Genomic DNA, 24,251 nt, shown 5'->3' on the forward strand with positions numbered 1-24,251 from the left:
GATGGTCGTCCGGATGGTCGTTCCGCTGTTTGGCCATTCGGTTGATTTGCATATTATGCTTTTATTGCATAGGTAATAGGGTATGGCTAGGCTACATTGGTTCATCTGTTGATGTTCACTTGTGCTATTTTCGCCTTTGGCTCTTGTGAATAATGCTGCTATGAACATGGTGTACAGGTACTGTTGGGTCCTTGGTTCCAGTCCATATGGGTAAATACCTGGAGTGGAATGGTTGGCTGACCCCTGGTCTAGAATATGTACGATGATAAACTAAATTCCAACATGGTTATATTTTTAAATTTTTGCCAATTTGGCCTATATGTGATGGTATTTCCTTGTGATTTTAATTTGTATTTCCTGGTTTCTAATGGGGTTGAACACATTGTCACATGTTTATAAGCCAAGTTAATTCCCTGTTTTATAATGTGCCCTTTAATTTTCCTATTGGTGGTTTGCCTTAACAAATGAATGTTGATGAATTGGTGTCCCCAATTAATGTTTCCTCTGTGTTTCTGCAGAACAAATAGTGGAGAAAGATGAAGGTCCGTATTACACTCACCTGGGATCTGGCCCCACGGTAGCCTCTATCCGGGAACTCATGGAGGAGCGGTGAGTGATGCGCAGATGTCCAAGGAGAAATGGGCAAGTTGTTAATAGAATATGGATTTTTAAACACCTGTCATTTTCATGCCTTGGATATCAAGGAATATTGATATTCAGACTGAGGAATGTTGAACATGGGGTTCTCACCCCAACTTTTTAAAAACATATTTTTATTGATTTTAGAGAGGAAGGGAGAGGGAGAGAGAGATAGAAACATCAATGATGAAAGAGAATCATTGATCGGCTGCCTCCTGCACATCCCCTACTGGGGATCGAGCCCACAACCAGGCATGTGCCCTTGACTGGAATCGAACCCCGGATCCTTCAGTCCACAGGCGGACGCTCTATCCACTGAGCCAAACCAGCTAGTGCTCTCATCCCTATTACTTCTGGGTTTCTTTCTTTCTATAGGTCTGCCCTCCATCGATTCCCCCTCTCCCCTTTTCCTCTCTCTCTTTCTTGAAATAGTTTATTGAAGAAATGTGGTTGAATGGCTATATGTCCTATAGAGTTTCCAACGGTCTGGATTTTGCTGCTAGCTTTCCGTGGTATCGTTTAACATGGTCTTCTGCCCTACGTGCTATAAATTGGTAGTTAGAGCTAAAGGCTTGATCAGAATCAGATTGTATTTTCTTTCTTTTTTCAAAAACTACTTTATAGGTGGTATTTTGCACCTCAGCTAGGAGGTATGTATTGTTCCATCTTTGGCCAGTGGTTGCCTCCTGAGTCCTTTCGACATGATCCTAGGTGTCTTGAATAGCTTTCTTGATTTCTCATATGACATATGTTTTGGGCTCACATTGTGTGTTTACCCAAGAAATCCTGCTTCCTTTTATTGTGGGATAAAAGGATTTAGAAAACAGACTCTGGGTGCTGGGCACGCTCATTGCCCCTGGAGTTCTCACTGTTTCTGGACCATTTCAGTAGAAAGAGCGAAGATGTGTGTTTAGGTTTTTCATTTTTGTCATTGTTTAGTGATTAAATACATCATGAATTTATATTGACACTTCCAATTCAAACTCAAGCCTGTAGGGTTTTTACTCAGTAACTCTCTTTTGTTTTTGTTTTTTGAGCAGTGTGTATGGATAAAGACTTTAAAATCTGGGTAGGTGTCCACGGCAGATGTTCAATGCTCTGAGTTCTAGTATATGGAGAGGTGAAATAGCTCAGGGATTGAGAGCATGTGGCCACTGGAGCTGGACTGGCCCTGCCTCTTACTGCCGAGTCACTCAGATTCTCTGGGACCCATTTTCCTTATCTGCAGAATGGAGATGCTGACAAGTACACATGCTGTGGAGAGTTGTGAGGGTAAACTGGATCGATTGTAGGTAAAACACTTAGTGTTTATTAGTAAGTACTGCATAGAGTGTCTCCCTCATACACATGTACTGACTGCATTTTTTAATAACAAGCATTAGTATTTCAATAGTAAAGGCAAAGATTATGTAGACATAAACATGTTTATTCATATATACGTGGGGGGGCGGGGCGGAGGCTGAGTGGTTCGCAAGTTTCCACAAATTTGGGAACCCAATTTTGTCTGACCAGGGAAGCCAGACGAATCCTGTCATTAATATAGCAGGGAACTTGATTTTTAACTAAATCAGAGCATCCCTGAATGAGTAAAAGGTAAGATGGATGGAGGACAGTCATCTGCTGTCATCACTCTTACTTATCCTGTACCATCTGGAAACATTTAATTCAGAGTAGCCCATCAGAGCCCTCGCTGGTTTGGTTCAGTGGCTAGAGCGTCGGCCTGTGGTCTGAAGGGCCCGGGGTTCGATTCCAGTCAGGGCATTTGCCCAGGTTGCAGGCTGGATCCCCAGTAGGGGGCGTGCAGGAGGCAGCCGATCAATGATTCTCTCTCATCATTGATGTTTCTATCTCTCCCTCTCCCTGCCTCTCTGAAATCAATAAAAATATTTTAAATTAAAAAAAAAAAGACAAAGTAGCCCATCAGAAAAGCAGGTGACTAGAGACCCAGTCTCTAACTTCAAGCCTGATTGAAAGGGCACCTCTGAGTCCACGAGAATGAAACAGATTTAAAACAGGGTGTGTGGTGTACACGCATGCCTGCATGTGTCCACACGCATGTGTGTTGCAGTTTGAAGGTTGGGAGGGGCAGCATCTTGGCCATTGACTTTTGTAAGGAATCCTTACAGCAGATTGAGGGCTGTTGGGGAGTCAAATGTACAAATTTGGCTCTGGCTTGTGTGGCTCAGTTGATGCATCATCCCCTGCACCAAGAGGTTGCTGGTTCAATTCCCGGTCAGGGCACATGCCCACGGTGCAGGCTCCATCCCCATTGGAAGGCCTTGCAGGAGGCAGTGATCAGTGTTTCTCTCACACATTGATGTTTCTCTCTCTCCCTCTCCCTTTCCCTTCCTCTCTCTCAGAAACTTTTTCTAAAAATCTTTAACAACAGCAGCAAAATGTACACGTTTGATCTGGGACAATTTTGGGGTGTGTGTTTCTTGGTCGCAAATGTATGAGATTTATAGATAGCTATCTAAATAACTCTCAGTTATAAAAGACTGTGTTTTTGAAACAAGGATTAAGAGATAGTGATAAAGTTGAGGTTTTCCCTTTTTCTCCCCCCACCCCCCACCCCCTGCTTTAAAAATAACAGCCAAGCATAGATTCTTCAGAAGCTGATTCAAGGGAGGGATTCCTCTCAAGACCAGGAATACTTGTGGTTTTCCTCCGCAACTGGTTTATTTTTATCCTGGGGACCTTGTAAATCATGCAACAGATTGCGTGTGCGTCTTTACGTTGGCTACTTGTAAGCCAGAGCCAAATCTGTGTGCCCTGGTGCACCCCCAGTAGGAGGGATCTTTGGCCCGTGGGGGCCTGTTCAGGGTCACTCCTGAGTCCTGTTGACAGCACCCTAAGGAGACCTCATTAGCTTCCTGGATTTCTCATGTGATGAAATGTCCCAGGCTCATCGCAAAAATACACACAAGACCCCACTGTTTGCATCCTGTGTACCAACATCGTGTCTGTGTCTCCCACCTTTCCTCTGATTCCATCCCCTGTTATTTTTCTCACGTAAACATCTCTCTTAAGTTCCCTTTGGGACAAGGAGGGGAGTGAGCGATTGATGAGAATAACCAGGCGGGGGTCCAGTTGGTGCATGGTTCAGGCTGTCTCTCTCCCTAGCCCTCCCCCTCTCTCTGCAGGGCCGCTCTACTGCCAGGAGTTAGCCAAAGGCAGGAGGGGAAGCAAACTGAAATCAAAGAGACATTGGTGCTTTTAGCTTACCTGGTAAACATTTGGAGAAAGGAGGGGGAGTCAAAAGGGAACCCTAAAATATGATCCCAGTTTATTACGCGTCCCATACCTCCTGGCTCCCCAGCTCCTCACGGTCGCTGATGACTGGAATCAGTCCTTCAGACCCGTATCAGGAGCGGCGTGCTGCACCGAGCCACATGGCCTCTGGCTGGACGGGGATCCTCCACAGCCTAGGGCAGTGATGGCGAACCTTTTGAGCTCGGCGTGTCAGCATTTTGAAAAATCCTAACTTAACTCTGGTGCTGGGTCACATATAGAAATTTTTTGATATTTGCAACCATAGTAAAAGAAAGACTTATATTTTTGATATTTATTTTATATATTTAAATGCCATTTAACAAAGAAAAATCAACCAAAAAAATGAGTTCGCGTGTCACCTCTGACACGCGTGTCATAGGTTCGCCATCACTGGCCTAGGGGTCACTAAACGTTCATTCTAGGAATGAAGAACCAGCCCTATTCCTCGCACTCGCAGTGCTGGGGAGGGGGCAGGTCTCATTACTGTGTGACAGGGAACCCTGAAGAAGGACCGCTTTAGACCAGTGGTTCTCACCCTTAAGTGTGCTTCCGTCTCCTGCAGGGCTTGTGAAAGCACCGATCGCGGGGCCCCAGCCCCGGGTCCGAACCTCACGGTCTGGGGTGGGGCCCGGGGACCTGCATTCCTCCCAGGGTTGCAGGTGGTGCTGGTCCTGGCACAGCCTTGGAGAGCCACTGGCTGGGATAATCAGGTTACCCCAGGAATAAGGTTTCCGTTCAGCCTCGTCCTGCAGACTTAGTTTAGGGTCTGGGAATTCATCTGTATTTCTAAAAGGGCCTCTTCATGATAGGCCAGAGAGTCAGACATTTAAATTAAAAAAAGAATTACATCTGGAATCGGTTGGTTGTCTTTAAACACTGAGACAGTTCTGGTTTTCCTAAGAACGTCCAGCTGATCATTCAGTGCTCTGCCCTCCTGTCTGCTCTGGAATCGGAGGTCCACGGCAGGAAGCGCCCTCGCGAGGGTGGGATGGCGGGGAAGCCCGCGCCAGTGTCCTCAGCTCACCCTCCCGTGGGAACCCGATATCCTTCCTGTCCGACCGACCGGTGGGAACAGTGTGGTCACCTCCGGCCGCTCTGCCCGCAGCGCCCAGCACACACCGAGTGTCCAGCCTCTGCCCTCACTGGCCGCTTCCTGATACATCTTGTTGGATTCAATGTTTTCCGGGACCCACACAAAAGCAACTCTCTCTGGTCTTGTCCTCTTGAGCCAGGCCGCGCTGCGAACGCCCCAGCGTGCTGTCTGCAAGCTCGTGCTGGACAGGACTCACCTGGCCTCAGATTTTAATGTGGGAATTACCAGAAACACTTCTCGCTTCTTCACGGAGACCTTGCGCGAAGTAGAGAACTCAAAGAAACCTTAGATCAGGTTTTAAAACTGCTCGTTCTCTTTTCCAATTACAAGAAGAAAACATGTCTATAAAAGGCCTTTTTTAAAAAAAGTTTAGAGTGAATAAAGCTCTCTAGCTATTCGCCTTCCCAGAAGAAACTTAAAAGAAATGTTTACCTTTCAATTTTTTCTGAGCATTTACAAAGATATGCATACGGATATAAAGACATTGTGAACCCAATGGGATCAATCACGCTATCCCCACAGTTTGCAGCTGCTTCCCCTCCCCCTTAATTTCTTCCACGCTGTACATGTCATTCTGTCGAGTCCTTTCACATGGCTACGTGGTTTTCCATTGCGTGGAAATGTATTTTCTTGAGCCAGGCCTATGCTGGACACTTAAGTTGTTTCTGGTTGTTTTTTGTTGTTGTTGTTGATGCAACAATGAATATCTTGTGCCTCAATCTTGGTGCATTTGCACAATTACTTCTGAGGTAGAGATGTCTAGATGTGGAGTAAGTGAGATAGACTGTATGTGTAATTGTATTTGTGTGTTAACAGTGTGTATAACTCTCATAGCCATGATAACATTCCCTTCTATGAAATCGTATGTTAAAATAATATGCTGTGACCAAATTGGATTCACTATAGCAATCCAAGGGCAGTTTGATGTAGGAAGTCTGTTAAAATAGCATCCCATGCTAATTGACCAAAGGAGAAAAACCATTCCATCATCTCTCCCCTCGGATGCTAGGAATGTATTTGATGAAAGGAATCAATTCTTTCTTGAAACATTTTTTAAAATGTGATTACGTTTGTTGGGGGTGACCTTGGTTAATAAAGCTAATCAATTCTTGATTAAAAATCCTTAGAACAGAAGACCCTTTCAAAGTCAGGAGGTCCTTGTGTCTATCCCAGAGGCAGTGGGCTTCATGCTCAGCCATGAGTGGTTGGGAGCATTTCCGGAAAAGTCAGGAAATAAGCAAAGATGCCTGCTGGCACTCGGAAGCTGCCCGCAGAGGCGAGGGACTGAAATAGAGGCATGAAGCCTGGAAAGCAGGAGGTGGCAAGAGACCACTGTTTGCAGGTGATATGATCCTGTACCTGAAACTAAAAAGCTACTAAAAGTAAGACAATTCAGGAAGATGGCTGCTTACATTATTAAGAATAATTAATGTTGCCCTGGCTGGTTTGGCTCAATGGATGGAGCGTCGGCCTGCGGACTGAAGGGTCCTGGGTTCGATTTCGGCCAAGGGCACATACCTTGGTCCCCAGTCGGGGGCGTGCAGGAGGCAGCCCATCAATGATTCTCTCTTACCATTGATGTTTCTATCTCTTTCTCCCTCTCCTTTCCTCTCTAAAATTAATAAAAAATATATATTTTTTAAAAAGAATAATTAATGTTTATTGGACTCGTCCCTGGTGCCAGGAACTTGAAAGCACTTTAAGTAACGCACTCCGTGTGGATTACCTCACGTGCCCGATTCCCGAGCCCGTGAGGAAGAAGTCACTTCATCTCCATTGTACAGATGAGCAAACTGAGGCCTGGAGAAGGTCTGTCATTTGGCCACAGTCCTTGTAGCAGGAACGGAGCTGGGCTGCCACTCAAGCCCCGTCTGTCTGACCTGCAAGACTGCGCTTTAAGCAGCATTGCCCCCAGGAAGTTGTGTGGCCCCGAGCAGGTCAGCTCAGCTCCGGGGCCCTGGTTGCATCCCCTCTGAAGGTGCTTTGGTTAACCAGACGACCTCAGCATCCACGTGTGTGTGCCCGTGTGCGGGGCCAGCAGAAGCGTGTGGGGAGCCAGGCGTGTTTACTGTCCGGGGGCATCTCGGAGCCAGTGTGTCCTTTTCACTTCTCCTGCCTCCATGGTCCGCATCATGTTCAACTGTCAGCCAGGGGATGTTGAAGGAGCACAATAAGGGTTTCCCCGTGTATTTTCTTTCATTTGTCGAATTTATAAATAGCTCTCGGCGTGACTCGGCTCACAGGGCTGGACACAAAGGCCTGTGCTTGGCCTTTGGCTTGACCACCTTCCTGGAGGCTCAGAGGCCATCATCAGGGGCGTCCTGCTGGCCTTCTCCCCGGACAGAGCTGGGCATGACGGACCAGCAGCCCTGGGAGCCTGGCTTGGCCACTCTGTCCCCAGAGGCTCTTAGCACAGAGTCAGCATTTACACTTCCTCCCTCTCCTCCGTGGCCCCTGCAGTCACTAGGCACCCACGGAGCTCGCCTGCTCTCCTTTGGCTCCTCTGAGCTCCGGTGCTTCCGCCTCCCTCTGCAGGTATGGAGAGAAGGGGAAAGCCATCCGGATCGAGAAGGTCATCTACACGGGGAAGGAGGGGAAGAGCTCCCGCGGCTGCCCCATCGCCAAGTGGGTGAGTGTGGTGCCCCCGCCGCCGTGGCCGCGCCTCACTCTCCAGGGCTGGGTGTGGGGGGGAGGCCGGCACGGCCACTGGCCAGGACCTCGGGGCTGGCACCGGGCGCTCGGCCGGGGTCCCTTCTTCCAGCCTCAGCTGTTTGTCCTCTTTCTGTGCACATGCCGGCCTGGCACCCTGGCTGCCTCGGGACCGCTCTAGCCATGGTGCTCGGCTCATCCCGTCCCCGTGGTCAGGGCTGTAGAGAGAAGAAAAGGGGGAGCTGGAGATGGCGTCTTCCCCAAGTCTGGGCCCGCTGTGGCCGACTCTGACTCCTCTGCCTGCTCTGTGTGCCCGGAGCTCCTGGTGTTCCTGTCCCGTCTGGAACGGGCTGGCGAGGCGGGGGCAGGGGCGTTTCTGCCTTTGGCTGTTGCAAGTGAAGCTGCTCGGAACAGGGGCGGCCAGTACCTGTCCGCGTCCCTGCTCTGGGTTCCCCCGGTCATAGCGTGGAGTTGACTAGTTCTGTGGGAGTTGTCCGTTTAGCTTTTTGAGGAACTGCCCCAAACTGTTTCTCACAGCACTGCGGTCCTTGTTTTTTAACCAAAAACATACAGACGTGAGCATTTTCTCTGCAGGTGTTTTAGGACGACAAAATTCTCAACATATTTTGCCTTACAATGTTATCTCTGTATTCCTAAGTCTATGTAAATCATTAATAGCTTAGCTTTTGTAATAATTTTTGTTATTGTAACGCTCTCAGCCTCTGTGGTGGTGACGCCCCAGGACGCTGCCCTAAAGATCTGCCCCCCAGGTCTGGTTGGCAGAAGGAGGGCGTGTGGCCCGCTGTGGTTAACGCCCCTGCCCCGCCCGCGCCCCCGCAGGTGATCCGCAGGCACACGCTGGAGGAGAAGCTGCTGTGCCTGGTGCGGCACCGGGCGGGCCACCATTGCCAGAACGCCGTGATCGTCATCCTCATCCTGGCCTGGGAGGGCATCCCCCGCAGCCTGGGGGACACCCTCTACCAGGAGCTCACCGACACCCTCCGGAAGTACGGGAACCCCACCAGCCGGAGATGTGGCCTCAACGACGAGTACGTGGGCAGGGCTGGCAGCAGGGGCAGGGACTCCGGGCAGCCCTGGGGGAAGCCTTGTTCCATCCAGGGCCCTGTCTGCCCTGCAGAGTGAGGCCTGGGTGGGGGGAATGCTCACCCAGGGGGCCCGCCTGGGCTCCGTCCTGGCCGGGGAGGGCCTGTCAACGCGGCTCAGCTTTGCTGTTGTGCCCCGGTCGACTCTGAGTGTAACAGAAAAGTGTGTGAGTGCCACTAGTATACATCTATCGTGTTCACAAAACCTCTCCTTATCCTGCAGTGGTTCTCAACCTTCTGGCCCTTTAATACAGTTCCTCATGTTGTGACCCAACCATAAAATTATTTTCGTTGCTACTTCATAACTGTAATGTTGCTACTGTTATGAATCATCATGTAAATATCTGATATGCAGGATGGTCTTAGGCGACCCCTGTGAAAGGGTCGTTCGACCGCCAAAGGGGTCGCGACCCACAGGTTAAGAACTGCTGCCTTATAGGTTTTTTTCCCCCATTTTTTTTAGATTAAGGTATTTTTACTTACAATAAAATTCATTCTTTGAGGTCCACAGCTTGAAGAGTTTTGACAAATGTTTACGGTCATGTAACCATGACCATCGTAAATCAAGAAACGGAACAGTTCCGTCGTCCACAAAACCTCCTGGGGCCCCTTTATCGCAGGCCCTTTCCCCACCCCAGCAGCCGCCAATCTTGTTTCCTGTCCCTATGGGTTTGCCTTTTCAAGAACATTACATAAATGGGTCTGTACCGTGGGCAGCCTTCTGAGTCTGTCTTCTTCCCTCAGCGCAGTGTTTCCAAACATCACCTGTGGGTGTAGCTCAGTCCTTTTCACTGCTGCATAGTATTCCACTGCCTGGACGTACCACCATTCGTCTGTCCATTCCCCCAGGGGAGGAGCACGCGGGTTGTTTCTGGGTTTTATTAAGGGTTGAATTGGAATGTCAGTGTGTGTTTAAAGGCCTGTCGGCAGCTGGGCCTGCAGGGGGTAGGAGTGTTCAAACCCCGTGGTTCCCGCCGTTCCCATCAGTGTGGTCTGTGTTAGAGCTGGTGAGGACCTCGGAGTTAAGACACAGTGTAAACCTGTTGGGTGTTTGACTAGACCAGGGGTGGGCAAACTTTTTGACTTGAGGGTCACAATGGGTTCTTAAACTGGACCGGAGGGCCGGAACAAAAGCATGGATGGCGTGTTTGTGTGAACTAATATAAATTCAAAGTAAACATCATTACATAAAAGGGTACAGTCTTTTTTTTTTTTTAGTTTTATTCATTTCAAACGGGCCGGATGCGGCCCGCGGGCCGTAGTTTGCCCACGGCTGGGCTAGACTCTTCCCACCTCCTCAAACGACCCGTGTGCTTCTCCCAGCAGCAGGCCCTCAGGAGTGGGAGCAGAGCCGGCTGCAGAGAGGACATTTGGGAAAGGAGTGGAGGGTGGAGAAGGATGTGGGTGCCAGGCCTCAGCAGGGCCTCCCCCAGAGGGAGGAGGAAGATTCTAGAACAACAATAAAACAAGTGTATCCATGCCTAACACGCGATGTGTGTTGCAGCCGGACCTGTGCTTGCCAAGGCAAAGACCCCAACACCTGCGGTGCCTCCTTCTCCTTCGGCTGCTCCTGGAGCATGTACTTCAACGGCTGCAAATACGCTCGGAGCAAGACCCCTCGCAAGTTCCGCCTCGCAGGGGACAACCCCAAAGAGGTGAGGAGCTCCCGGGAGCGGCAGGGCCTCCCACGCGCCCCGCCCCGTCCCACCTGGTGTCTGTCATTGTCCAGAGGGGAGGAGGGGTGAACACACCACCACGCAGACGGATGGAGAAAATGAAACTTGCTTTACTTTTTTCACTAACCTTGTCTTGCTGAGAAACAAGGTCGAGTGGGAAATGCGGGGAGAGGGGCAGTGAGTGAAAAATTAGGCTTCTCACTTCAAGTGCTTCAGGCTCTTCCGGTTTAAAACTGTCTCTTTAAAGTAAATATTCCAATTTCTCATCAGAATTTGACCCTTTTAAAGGGTAATTACTTCCCTTCATCCTTCCCAGGACCTCTTTCTGGGTCTGGGAGGTGTCGCAGGAAGAGGGCCTCTGTCCTGGGCCATTCTCTGGGCAGTGCCGGGCCTCCCGGGGCATCCCTCGTCCCGCCTGGTGGCTGGGAGGACGTCTCCGTGCAGCGGTCCGGTTTCCTCCTTACTAGGTGCCGGGCCTGCTCCTCGGGCACCGGGCTGGCGTCCACGTGTACGGCCTCCAGGTCTGAGGCCTCCTTCCCGCCTAGTGACAGCGAGACGAGGGCCTCTGGGCCTCCCTGCTGGCGTGCTCAGGCCGTGGGAACCAGGGGCACCAGGGCAGGCCACCCACTCGGCCACTTCCCCTCGTCGCCCACGGGGTGAAGGCTGCCTGAGAGGCGGTCTCCACTCGGAGTTCCAAAGGCAGGGACGGTGCAGGCCTGTCGGGGCTCCCTGTCGTCTTCCCTCCAGCGAGGGAGGCAGTCTGGGTCCCTTGGTGGCTTCCAGGCAGCATCCTGACCCCAGCCACGGTGTCCCCGAGCTCTCCCAGCTCCGCGGGCGGCACTCCCTGGGCACAGTGGTTCTGCCCCACAAATGAACGTCTGTGCTCAGACTTCCAGCTCTGCTTTTCCGAAGTCGAAGGAGGCATTTCCGGATTTAGACCCTCTTATTCCGCCCAGCCTGGCTGTTAGGCTGTTGTGTGAGCTGGTCTCATCGTCCGATGAGACACTGGACTTCTGTTTAGGACAGCACCCCCTCTCCCCGAGGCAGCACATGCAGTCCCTTCAGTGAACGCAGGAGCCCCAAGGCCACCACGAACTGGGGGTTACCAGGCATGAAAACGCATTGGTTTAGGTCCTCACGGATGCTTCCCCTGTTCCATCAGCTACCATTTCCTGTGCACGTACTAAGTGCCGGGTACTCTGCCCAGCCCCCACAGGCATCTCAGTGAATTCCATGGCGCCCTGATGACCTGGGCACATGACTCCTTACTCCCCAGCCGAGGCGCACGGCTTGCCCGGGGCCCTGTGGCAGGAATGGTAAAGTCTGGGCCTCCCCAGAACCTCGGAGCCTCGCCTGGTGCTGGCGGCAGCCTCTGGGTGGCAGCCAGGGAGGTGCCCTCGGGGATGGCAGCCATTGGTCTCACTCTTCCATTTCTAAGCCCGTGAACGTGGTCCTCCCTCTTCCTCCTGTTTCCTTCTATGAAAACTCTCCATGCCTTCACTGGCAACTCTGCGATGTCTGCTAGGGGCTCCCACAGCCCTCCTCGCTGTGGAACCTGAAACTTCTGCCACGCGTGGCTGGGGGGCTGCTGTCCGTCGAGGGCAGCGCTGTCCGCTGGGACTCTCTCTGACGATGGAAATGTTCTCTGCTGTCCAGTACAGGAGCCACATGAAGCTGTTGGGCGTTTGGAATGTGGCTAGTGCAACAGAGGGACTGAATTTATTTAATTTTAATTAAAATTACCTTCTAGCCCTAGCTGGCTTGGCTCAGTGGATAGAGCGTCGGCCTGTGGACTGAAGGGTCCCGAGTTCGATTCTGGTCAAGGGCACATGCCTGGGTTGTGGGCTCGATCCCCAGTAGGGGGCGTGCAGGAGGCAGCCAATCAAAGATTCTCTCTCATCATTGATGTGTCTATCTCTCTCCCTCTCTTCCTTCCTCTCTGAAATCAATAAAAATATATTTAAAAAAATAAAATTACCTTCGATCTCAATAGCCGCACGTGGCTTGTGGTGTGGGTGTGGAGGACGGAGCTTTGAAATCTGCCTTTGTGCCTGGCTCAGGACGGGCTCTGGGCCTGGCTGGCTGTGGAGTTTCTAGCACAGACCCTGACCACCCAGACCTGTCTGTGATGTGGGGGAGGGACCCACACTCATTGCTCGTGCTTCCACACCACCCCTACCCGAGGGCGTGGGCGCTCGGAAGCAAGCGCCGTCTCTGTGGTCTGAGCAGCGCGGGGCCGGACAGCAGCTCAGCGGTCAGGACGACCGGCAGCAGCTTTTCCTGCTGAGCATCAGCATCTCCGACCTGGCAGACACGGCCCCAGGCCCCTCGCAGAGGGCGGCACCTTGCTTCCCGTCCTCCCCGGGGAAGCCAGTGGTGGTTCGGGGCACGGGCTGGCGCCCAGCGCCGGGCGGGCTGCTCTACACGTGTGGTGCCCTTCTCCCCGCAGGAAGAAGTGCTGCGGAAGAGCTTCCAGGACCTGGCCACCGAAGTCGCTCCCCTGTACAAGCGGCTGGCCCCCCAGGCCTACCAGAACCAGGTACGAGTCCTGGGCCTTTCTCCGCCCGCATGTCACCCACAGCTCTGCCCAGCTCCCTGGGGTAGGGGCCTGGGGTGAGCTCCCTGTGCTCCTCGCAGGGAGGGCCCAGCCAGAGGTGGAGCGGGGATTCGGTTCTTTGATAAGGCCCCCTTCCCACACCACACTGACTGCATCCCAGACCGTCTCTCCTGCATCCTGGTGTTATCCCCCTCCACCGCCTCCAGCCTGGTGTCTACTGGTGAGGCTGGTTTCTCTCTCACCCACTCCGCACCTCTCACCTAGGGTGTGGAGCGCTCACAAGCAGGGACTGATGTTACGTGTTTCGAGGGGCACGGAAAGTGCCCCCCAGTCCAGGTGAGGGACCCTTGAGATAGCCCAGGAGAAGAATTCCTTCAGGGGCCTCGGCCAGAAACCGCCGTCCTGCGGCCCAGAGGCGAGGCGACTGGGAGCCTGCCCCTCCCTTCCCCAACACCTGGCCGACCCAGGTCCACAATCCGGGCCGCTCACCGCTGGTCACCTGACAACTCTCCCTGGCCATCCACACAGGTGACCAATGAGGAAATAGCAATCGACTGCCGCCTGGGGCTGAAGGAAGGGCGGCCCTTCTCGGGGGTCACGGCCTGCATGGACTTCTGTGCCCACGCCCACAAGGACCAGCACAACCTGTACAACGGCTGCACGGTGGTAAGGAAGCCCGTCCCCCGGCCCATCCTGGGGGGCGGCCGCCCGGTCTCTGCAGGCAGGTGGGCTCACGGAGGGAGGGACCGAGGGAGATTCTCAGACTCTGGGACTGCCCGCCAGACGGGCTGCTCCTGCCCAGCTTCTGAGAAAACCCTCACCAGGTGCGTCAGATGCACGGACAGGGCTTGCCTTGTTTTCCGTGATCAGGTGGATGCTACAGAATGCAGCCCCTTGGGCACCTGGAGTGTGCACACGCACACACACACACACACACACACACACACCAGTTAGCTAACGTGTGGTTCCAGGTCTCTGTGAACACTGGGACTGAAATCCCAACACCCTCTCGATTCATTCATTGTGCAAATGCTGACTGTGCCCAGGTCCGGCTCTCAAGCCAGGAATAAAATGCACAGTCCCTCCCAAGTATGTGACGTGTTGTCCGGTAGCGATGAAGACTGTGAGGAAAAGATGCAGGCGGCTGTGGGATGAAGTGATAGGTGATATTTTAGAGGCAGAAAGGCCTCCCTGCAGCCAGAGCATGTGCCCTGACCAGGAACCGTAACCTCCTGGTTCATAGATCAATGCTTAACCACTGAGAACACCAGCTGGGCTATACTGTTTTTTTTAAATGAAGTTATTATAACACTGCATGCAGAACATGATCCTATTACCAGAAGGTGAGTGTGTGCATGCTACATGACCAGAGTTTATAGCGATTACTTTGGGGCAGTGGGATTATGGAAAAAGTTTTTATTGAAGTTTCTACAATAAGCATATATAGTTTTTAATAAAAAGGAAAAGTATTTTAAGAGCAAAAGGAGGCCATGTGTTCAGAGCAAGGAGGATAATGAGGCTGCGAGATGTAGCACAAGGGCAGTAATGCTGGTCGGGAGGGCAAGGCAGGCCTCCCAGCTCTGACCCCGCAGCCCTGACCCGGACCCTGCCGGCCATGTGACCCCAGGCCAATCATCTCATCCCCTCTCAGCGTCATTCAGATCACATGAGAGAGTGTGAATGGACCTGCTTTGAAAGCTCTAGAGCAGCGGTCGCCAACCTTTCGGACATCACGGACCACCAGTGGACCATCCGTGGGCCACCGGTTGGCGACCGCTGCTCTAGAGCAGTGGTTCTCAACCTTCTGGCCCTTTAAGTACAGCTCCTCATGTTGTGACCCAACCATAAAATTATTTTCGTTGCTACTTCATAACTGTAATGTTGCTACTGTTATGAATCGTCATGTAAATATCTGATATGCAGGATGGTCTTAGGCGACCCCTGTGAAAGGGTCGTTCGACCACCAAAGGGGTCGCGACCCACAGCTTGAGAACCGCTGCTCTAGAGCACGCCGTTACTCTGTGAGCCCAGGCAGATGTGATGCCGTTACTCTGTGAGCCCAGACAGATGTGCTTTGTGGGCAGGCCTCGAGGTAACGGGGAGCGTTAGGGCCGAGTGGCTGCCTGGCGTTGGGGCCGCGTGGGGAAGGGGTGTCACCAGCGGGGCATGCTCAGCCCCTTGGCCCCGTGCTGGGCTCCTCCAACCCCGGGTCCTCCCTCCCTCTGCCGGGGCAGGTCTGCACCCTGACCAAGGAGGACAATCGCTGCGTGGGCAGGATCCCCGAGGACGAGCAGCTGCACGTGCTGCCCCTGTACAAGATGGCCACCACGGACGAGTTTGGCAGCGAGGAGAACCAGAACGCCAAGGTGGGCAGCGGGGCCATCCAGGTGCTCACCGCCTTCCCCCGCGAGGTCCGCCGCCTGCCGGAACCCGCCAAGTCCTGCCGCCAGCGGCAGCTGGAAGCCAGGAAGGCGGCGGCTGAGAAGAAGAAGATTCAGAAGGAGAAGCTGAGCACCCCGGAGAAGATCAAGCAGGAGGCCCTGGAGCTGGCCGGCATCTCCACGGACCCAGGTGTGTGGGGCGCGGGCACCCCCCGGGCGGCAGGGGTGCTGTTGGGTGGTGGGCCTGGGCGGCTCCCTCCCTGCCCCCTTCCTGCCTTAAGATAGAACTGCAGACAGGAAATTCCTAGCGGCCCGCTCTGCCACCTGGACCACCCCATTATCTTAATTTTGTCAGGGTGGTAGCCGCAGCAGCCCCAGGACGCCATACCTGGTAGGGGATACCTAGGGAGCAAGTGCAAGGAGGTCGTCTTACCCTCCGAGAGGAGTGGGTTCCCCTCCAGCTTGCTGGCTCCCTCGCTGAGAGTCTGGAGGGGACCACGGCTTCAGGCACGTGGGCTGCAGTGGGGGCAGCAGGTGGACCGGCCCTCCCGCCTCCCGGCCCTTGTCCCTGCCGTGCCCGGCACGAGAGGAAGTGCTGCAGGGAGGACTCGGGTAGTTCGCCGGGTGGGGAGCAGGAAGTGAAGCAGAGCGGGCCGTGGGCTCTGTGAGCCGCTTCTCCCACGGCTTCCGCGGGTCTGGGGGCCACGCCGAGCGGCACCCAGAGCAAGGCCAGCCTCACCCGTCCGGCCTGACCTGCAGCAGGAACCTCTGCGGGAGGGCGGATTCCACCCCACCCCGCCCAGGGCTCGGCGGCAGTGGTCCTAGCTGCTCCTTCTCCGTCTTGCCTCCCGTTCTCCCCAGGCCTGTCGCTGAAGGGCGGGTTGTCCCAGCAGAGCCTGAAGCCCTCGCTCAAGGTGGAGCCGCAGAACCATTTCAGCTCCTTCAAGTACAGCAGCAACACGGTGGTGGAGAGCTACTCGGTGCTGGGCAACTGCCGGCCGTCCGACCCCTACAGCATGAGCAGCGTGTACTCCTACCACTCCTACTATGCACAGCCCAGCCTGGCCTCCGTCAACGGCTTCCACTCCAAGTACGCGCTCCCGTCGTTCGGCTACTACGGCTTCCCGCCCAGCAACCCCGTCTTCCCCTCCCAGTTCCTGGGGCCTGGCACCTGGGGGCACAGTGGCAGCAACTGCAGTTTCGAGAAGAAGCCAGACCTCCACGCTCTGCACAACAGCCTGAGCCCGGCCTACGGCGGTGCTGAGTTTGCCGAGCTGCCCGGCCAGGCTGTTCCCGCGGACACCCACCACCCCACTCCTCACCACCAGCAGCCTGCTTACCCAGGCCCCAAGGAGTACCTGCTTCCCAAGGCCCCCCAGCTCCACCCGGCGTCCAGGGACCCCTCTCCCTTTGCACAGAGCTCCACCTGCTACAACAGATCCATCAAGCAAGAGCCAGTAGACCCGCTGGTCCCGGCCGACTCCGTACCCAGAGACCCTGGTAAGATGGGCAAAACCCCTTTGCCCGAGGCATCTCAGAACGGCGGGCCCAACCACCTATGGGGACAGTACTCAGGAGGCCCAAGCATGTCCCCCAAGAGGACTAACAGCGTGGGTGGCAGCTGGGGCGTGTTCCCTCCCGCGGAGAGCCCTGCCGTCGTCCCCGAGAAGCTCAGTTCCTTCGGGGCTGGCTGCCTGGCTTCTTCTCACTTCCCGGAGGGCCAGTGGGGGCTGTTCCCGGGGGAGGGGCAGCAGCTCGCCCCCCAGCCCGGAGGACGTCTGCGAGGCAAACCGTGGAGCCCCTGCAAGTTTGGGAACAACACCTCGGCCTTGGCTGGGCCCAGCCTGACGGAGAAGCCGTGGGGAGTGGGGGCAGGGGACTTCAACTCTGCCCTGAAAGGCGGTCCTGGGTTCCAAGACAAGCTGTGGAGCCCCCTGAAAGGGGAGGAGGGCCGGATCCCCACCCCGGGGCCCGGCCCGCTGGACAAGGCCTGGCCGTCCTTCGGCGTGCCCCTGGGCTCCAGCGAGAAGCTGTTCGGGGCCCTGAAGTCTGAGGAGAAGCTGTGGGACCCCTTCGGCCTGGAGGAGGGGACCGCCGAGGAGCCCCCCAACAAGGGGGCGGTGAAGGAGGAGAAGGGCCACGCGGAGGAGGACGAGGAGGAGCTGTGGTCCGACAGCGAGCACAACTTCCTGGACGAGAACATCGGCGGCGTGGCCGTGGCCCCCGCGCACGGCTCCATCCTCATCGAGTGCGCCCGGCGGGAGCTGCACGCCACCACGCCCCTCAAGAAACCCAACCGCTGCCACCCCACCCGCATCTCGCTGGTCTTCTACCAGCACAAGAACCTCAACCAGCCCAACCACGGGCTGGCCCTCTGGGAGGCCAAGATGAAGCAGCTGGCGGAGAGGGCGCGGGCGCGGCAGGAGGAGGCCGCCCGGCTGGGCCTGGGCCAGCAGGAGGCCAAGCTCTACGGGAAGAAGCGCAAGTGGGGGGGTGCCGTGGTCACCGAGCCCCAGCATAAGGAGAAGGGGGTCGTCCCCACCCGGCAGGCGCTGGCCGTGCCCACAGACTCCGCGGTCACCGTGTCCTCCTACGCCTACACGAAGGTCACTGGTCCCTACAGCCGCTGGGTCTAGGTGCCCGGGTGCCAGCGTACCTCAGCGTCGGGCCCGGCCCGAGCTGCCTCTGTGGTGCTTTTGCCCTCACACCTGGGGGCGGGTTGGGGGTGCAGAAGTCTTCTTATCTATATATACATATATAGATATGCATATATATGTATTTATGGTCCAAACCTCAGAACTGACCCGCCCCTCCCTCCCCCACCTCCCCAGCACTTTGAAGAAGAAGCTACGGCTGTCGGGTGATTTTTTTCGTGATCTTAATATTTATATCTCCACATTGGCTTTCCCCCCCTTATTGGGGGGCTTTTACTTTCTCTTGTTTTTAAAACTCTATCCTTGTATATCACAATAATGGAAAGAAAGTTTATAGTGTCCTTTCACAAAGGAGTAGTTTTAAATTCCATTTAAAACGTGTATTTATTGGATTTTTTAAAAACGACAATAGTAATGGCAAAGGACGGTCAGGAACGGCCAGACGCGCTCACTCCTGCCCAGGCTTCTGGGCCCGGCAAGCCTGGCCCCGTGGGAGCCGAGGAGGCTCTGGGCCGCCTGCCCCTCAGGAGCCAAGTGCAGAGTGTCTACCCGGTCCGCCCCTCGGACAGACCCGCCTTCCCGCAGGGGAGGGAGCCCTCAGGACGGCTCCCGTCCGCTCCGGGGGGATGGGAGCGTCTGTACAGAAACATCTGGGGTCCCTCTTCCAGGCGCCCGCTTGGAGTTGGGGGGCAGGACGGGTGCACCCCAGGCCAGGCACCTGAGCGGCTGGCGGAGGTTCCCCCAGAAACCAGGTTGGAAGTAGACGGCTGCCAGCCCGCTAGTCACCACACTGAATCCTCTCTGTCCGTTACTGACCGCCTCACGGGATGTCACGGTTCCCCAGGCAGCACCTCGAGATGGCGCTGGCCTCGAGGCCCTTCGGGGCCTTTTGCACCAAGTCAACAAGCCAGTGAATAGTCCCCGTCCGAAGCAATGTGTCTTATTGGCAGTGTCTAAAAAAGGCCCCCAAGTCCGTGCTGACCCCGAAAAAGGGCTACTGTATCTTTGAAAGCAAGAAGTTGAACCCAAGCTGTGAAAAGCCAGCATTGCCCTGTGTGCGCGGTGCTGAGCCTGGTGCTGTAGTATCTGCTGGGACTTCCTGGGCTCTGGGGGCGGGTCGCATCCTGCGGAGCTCGGAGCTCGGCACGCCAGTGTGACAGCAGTGAACGCATCTCTCCTCATTCCTGGATTTTCACGTTGGATAATGGTGCATGCCTCACCCCGAGCCCCCCCCCCCCCATGCTATCATTTGGGGAGTGGGCCTACACTTCACGATTTTTAAACGCAAGAGTCAAACGTTTTCAACTGGTAGCTATGATTTTCCTCCCTAATTGGTGCCATTTCTCTATTCAGTCGTTTTCTCCTTTCCTTCCTCCCCTCTCCACCCACTTTAACACCCTCGTTCGAGAAAATTCTGGTGCATTCGTTCAGTTCTTGGAAATGAGAATGTGGTGCTTAATTCCCCCAACGTGGTTGAGAGAGAGGTTGGGCCTGGCAGGTGGAAGCAACATCCGTGGACAGCAGTCCCACTTGTTGAGCGTCGGTGTTGCCTGTGGCATTGGCTGCAGCTGTGTCCGTGTGGATGCGCGGTGAGCGGGAGGCTCTGTGAGGACCCCGAGGGGAAGGTGGCCGCGCGGTGAGTGGCAGCCGAGCCCCGAGAGAAACAGGTACCCGTTGAGCAGTTTTATTCAGATGTGGGTGTAACAATCAGATGTTGGTGCTAGAGGCAAGTTCCTGAGCTCCCAGGTGCCTTGTGTGAGCGCTGAGAGCCGCCCGCCGGGTTTACGGTCTCTGTCCCGGGAGCGCTGGCGGAGGGAGGGCCGCTGTAACGTCCTGAGCATTTATGTGGTCTGGTTTTAACTGTAAATAGTGAAAGATTTTTTTAAGCACTTTTGCCTAGATTTAAACAGCAACTTGAAAAGAAAAAGTATGTTTTAACATGTAATTGTGGGAGAAACCTGTACATAGTAGCTGAATATTTAACGTGCTTTGTCTATCCTTCACTTTTACCATATTCTGTAAAGTTGCATTTATTTTACAGGACAAAAAAAAATGAAATATTATTGCTTTTGAAATAAATACCCAAGAGCTTATCAGGATTTAGAATTATTCAGAACTCAGATTTATAGGAAAAAAAAACACCTCTGACCTTCGGCTGGACAAGCGGAAGGAAGCAGAGTGTTGAATGAGCATGCTGATTTTCTAGTTTTGAGGAGACGTGGGGTCCTTTAAATGCTATTTTGCTTATCGCATCAGTGCTTTTATGCAGGTCTCATTTGACTCCGTGCGTAGGTAGATACGGGGGTGCCTTGAAAACTTCATTTTAAATGATCTTAAGCAAGAAATACAATATTTTACGAAACGTTTTGGAGAATGTGACCGTCTGTGTGGCCCGGGAAAGCCCCGGGTCGGCTGTTGGTTTGGAAGGTCCCGAGTGAACCCAGGTGATTCTGATCCTTGGCATGTGTGAGTCTTCCCGGTGTGTGTTCAATAGACCCTCCCCCTCGCCACCCTTTGGTAGCAAAGCCATTCGCTGAAAAGAGAATCCAGTACAAGCTCAAAGCATGTGATGTCTGTGCCCCGCCCCACCACCCCCCACCCCAGCCCCCAGCTCACACAGCCTTCGGTGCATAAATTTCTAGATGAGCAAACAAAACAGGCTGCGCAGAGGGGAGTCGAGAGGCAGCCTCCATTGGACGTCCCCATCCCCTGAGAAAGGTGTTTCAGAAATTAGGTGGTGCTGTGACCATGCTCCAGCCCATGCTGATTTGTACACACTACATGTATGACCTACCTCAAGTCTCAGTCATTGAAATTAGCATGCTTTAGACGTATATTTAAAAAGGAACTATGCACAGCTCTTTATTCCCCCCGCCCCTGCTGCTGAAGTTTTCTGAAAGAGAAAAATCAAATTTTTATTTTTTACTGGCACTGTCATTTTTTTAAGTCCTAAAGATGATGAACCAGACATTTGTATCATGAAAAGAAAAATAAAGCCATTGCAACTAAAGAACCTAACAGCATGACCAAGTTCTAAGAGTAATGTTATAGCAACAGACAATGATGGAGTCTTCTAGTCACCCCGCCCCCCCCCCCAGTGTGCCCCGTCCACAGACGCCATCCACACGCAGCGCTGACCATGGGTTCCTCTTGTTTTGTTCATTTCCCCCCTCCCTTTTGTGTGCAAGGGACGTGCTTGCAAAGTTCTGTGCTAAGAGATTTTTAACATGAAAATTGCTTCGCGGCAGGTTCTCACAAAATAACTGGTGCTAGCTCAAGAAACCATTATTCAGCCATTGGAAATCTTGACTGAAGGTGTGTCATGGATTTTGAGGTGTTCTGTTTCAGTTGTTGGATTTGGGGTTTGTTTTGGCAGGGCCTCGGTCTGCTTTGCCTTCTCGCCGAGATGACAGTGGCGTGCGTGGAAAGAGGTCATACCTGCCCCTTCTTGGTCCTTCCACCAGCCTCTTTGGGATACCGTCGTGTGCAGAGCAAGGGACCTTTGACGTGCTAGCGCAAGGGAAGAAGTAGCAGAGCTTAACCGTTTTGTACTTAGCAGCAGTAGGTGTGTGAGGGCGGCGGGTGATGAGTAGTCGGTAACCTGATCTCATGGCGCGAAATCCCGCCAAGTGTGACCGTTACCCACCGCCGGATCTCCGACCCAGGCCAAGCCGGTGGGAAATTAGAACGACATCCCTGATGTGCCTCAACCAATCTCTTTCCTTTTGTTACTGAAGTTGTGTTTTATGGACTAGGAAGCGTTTTTATGAATTGAAATAGTCTCAATAAAATGGTGCTATGGTGTTTTAATGTGACTGTCCCTGATCCTGACCTGCTGAGGTGCTATCAAGGTTCTGAAACCACAACCAACCAAAAACGAGGTGGGCTCCAGTCTCGTGGCTTCTTTTCCCCTCCCTGTTTTGGTGCTGTCTCCTTAGACCTCTGTTTACCGTGCTACCACCTGCTCTGAGCAGTATTTCTGTTTCGTTTCATTGTTCTTCCCTTGGTGGCCAAACACGGAAAGGCAAGTCGCAAAGGCAGCTCGCTCCCTGACGGCGGAGGCGGTGGCCTGCCTGGCTTGGCTGGTGCTCTAGTTCCAATTCTGTCTTCTCAGGCCTAAAGAGAGAGGAAGGGCTTCGTTTCTTTTTTCTTTCTTTTCTTTTTTTTTCCCCCCCAGGAAGGGGACTCGGGTTCTCTGCCTCTTCCAACATGGCAGGCATTCTCATCGCCAAGGACACAGGCTCTCCCGCAGCCCAGGGTGCCGCGTAGACCTCTCTCAGAGTCCCCAGGTGCTGTGCACGCCACGGCGGACCGAGGGTCTCCTTCCTCCCCTGGCGCTGGCCAGGCCGTGGTGGGCAGGGCTCCTTCCTTGGCTCCTCATAGCCTTTGCCCAGTGTTGCTTCTGCCTCTCACCGGTCACCCCTCGTGTTCAGACTGAAGGAAGGAGCTTTCTTTGCTCACTCGATGCCACTGAGGCTGCTTTTTAGTTGGTGCTATTCTAAATTTCCTCTTGGGTCCACAGGAGTTGATGTTTTTTAAAAACTCAACAGGAAGCTCCATTTTGTGTCATCCACTGTCAATAATTTTTTTTAAATACCTCAAAAACAGGGCAGCATGACAGCGTTGGTAAAGTAGATTCCGTGAGGGTCCGATACCTGCAGCTTGTCCATTTGATGATGTGCTTGACCTTGAAGAATCTGGGGTCATTTCATTTTCCATTCTTCAGCAGTTAAAATGGCAGAGCGCCTAAAGGAAGGAGCATGGTTGGCTTTAGTTCATTTTCTTCTTCGGTTCTGCTTTTCAGTAAAATGTGAATTTCCTATGCCCATCTCATTGAGCTTTTTCGGTCATTGTTGCCGTCATTTGAAATGACTCCCTCACACCCTAGTTTGATTCGCCAGCTGCATCGACGGTAGTACACGGCCAATTTCAACATAACCCTGGACCAAAATGAGCACCTTTTGAGGTGCGTGCCCCCAGCACAGGTTATACAGTCCCACACCCACGCCTGCAAAGTTTTTTCCTGCGTGCGAGGCCCTGTCTCCGCGCTCCCGGCCCTTTCTCCCGCACAGCTGCCGGCAAGAGCGAAGCCGTAGGCTTCTCCCTGAGTAGAGACCGCAGCACAGACATAATGCAAAGTCTAACATTGCTTTAGCCTAAGAATTAGTGAGTGATTTGGCCTACTTCCTCATTTGCTTCTCTTCTGATATCAGGGATGCTTTGTGTAGCGGTATGATTTGCTCTCTCTCTCTCCTCATCTTGACTACCCATCATTCAGGGATAACTTGTCACTCTTCACATGGGGAATTAAAAAATACTATTTGGCTCATTTGAACATCCAAATTTTCTTGGTCCCAACACTTTTCTTTTCGAGGGGAAAAAGGAGGAGAAAAACAGGAGTGACATTGTTTCTTTCTCATGTACTCCAGTTTAAAAAGGAACGAGGCCAGGCCCCGTTGTGGGCATATACACGCATTAGATTTAATCTAGAGCCCCTCTAGCTTTTTGATGTGTTTTATTTCTTCTCTCTTTGAATTCCTGTTTGGTTACTTGGCTTCCAATGGAGGTGAACTTAACAACCATACTTGAATATTCCGTCTTGACTTTGTAACTGTGGCTACTTGAAATGAAGTTTATCTGGGGTTGATGGATGAATGGTAGATTTTTGCAATGTCTCAAGGCAATAGGATGTGTATTATTAAACTGTAGATATTCTTAGTACAGTAAATTTATGCTGATAATTTTATTTTGTATAATTTTTACCTTTTTGTTAATATTTTTCCTCCCACTTTATTGGTTTGCCTCCTGAGCTCCCCCTCCTTACCCTCTCTTCTCCCCCAGTGTTTCAGTAAATTTAATTTAGGGTGCCTAGAAATTGCAAGTATGTATCCTTTTTTTGATTTGTATTTTATTATAATTTACACAAACGTCTGGGTTTGTGAACTGTATTACTCCTGGTATCTTTAAAATATTGTGGGTGTTTTAATAAATTTTATATTTATTTTTTGCACTCAAATTCCGTGTGGGTTCTTCATTTCCCCCCCCCCTCCCCCCTTGAAGCAGGCCCTGATAGGGGTGTTTACGGCTCACTCTGATCCCACCCTCAGGCTGTAGATTGGTTGGGGGTGAGAACAGCACCAGGTGTTAGACTAGGGGGATCAGACGGGACCTGGGTTCAGCAACTTCCACACTTGCGTTCTGGCTAAGAAAGAATTCAGAACCAAGA

The 24,251-nt window shown here is 53.1% G+C and overlaps 1 protein-coding gene across 3 annotated transcripts in view; it reads left to right on the forward strand.

Moving 5' to 3' along the window:
- TET3 (tet methylcytosine dioxygenase 3) overlaps positions 1 to 24,041 on the forward strand; it is a 71,111-nt gene extending 47,070 nt beyond the window's left edge. For all 3 annotated transcript variants that reach the window (XM_014462670.1, XM_006096780.3, XM_023760607.1), the window contains exons 3-10: positions 519 to 609; positions 7,541 to 7,634; positions 8,495 to 8,703; positions 10,262 to 10,412; positions 12,883 to 12,972; positions 13,519 to 13,656; positions 15,225 to 15,561; positions 16,233 to 24,041. In XM_014462670.1, the coding sequence (XP_014318156.1) occupies positions 519 to 609; positions 7,541 to 7,634; positions 8,495 to 8,703; positions 10,262 to 10,412; positions 12,883 to 12,972; positions 13,519 to 13,656; positions 15,225 to 15,561; positions 16,233 to 18,007 (2,885 nt within the window). In that variant the 3' untranslated portion in view covers positions 18,008 to 24,041. The remainder of the gene's footprint in view (positions 1 to 518; positions 610 to 7,540; positions 7,635 to 8,494; positions 8,704 to 10,261; positions 10,413 to 12,882; positions 12,973 to 13,518; positions 13,657 to 15,224; positions 15,562 to 16,232) is intronic.
- The last annotated feature ends 210 nt before the right edge of the window (positions 24,042 to 24,251 follow it).

This window comes from Myotis lucifugus, unplaced genomic scaffold, assembly GCF_000147115.1.
Source record: "Myotis lucifugus unplaced genomic scaffold, Myoluc2.0 scaffold_186, whole genome shotgun sequence".
In the NCBI taxonomy this organism is placed as follows: domain Eukaryota; kingdom Metazoa; phylum Chordata; class Mammalia; order Chiroptera; family Vespertilionidae; genus Myotis; species Myotis lucifugus.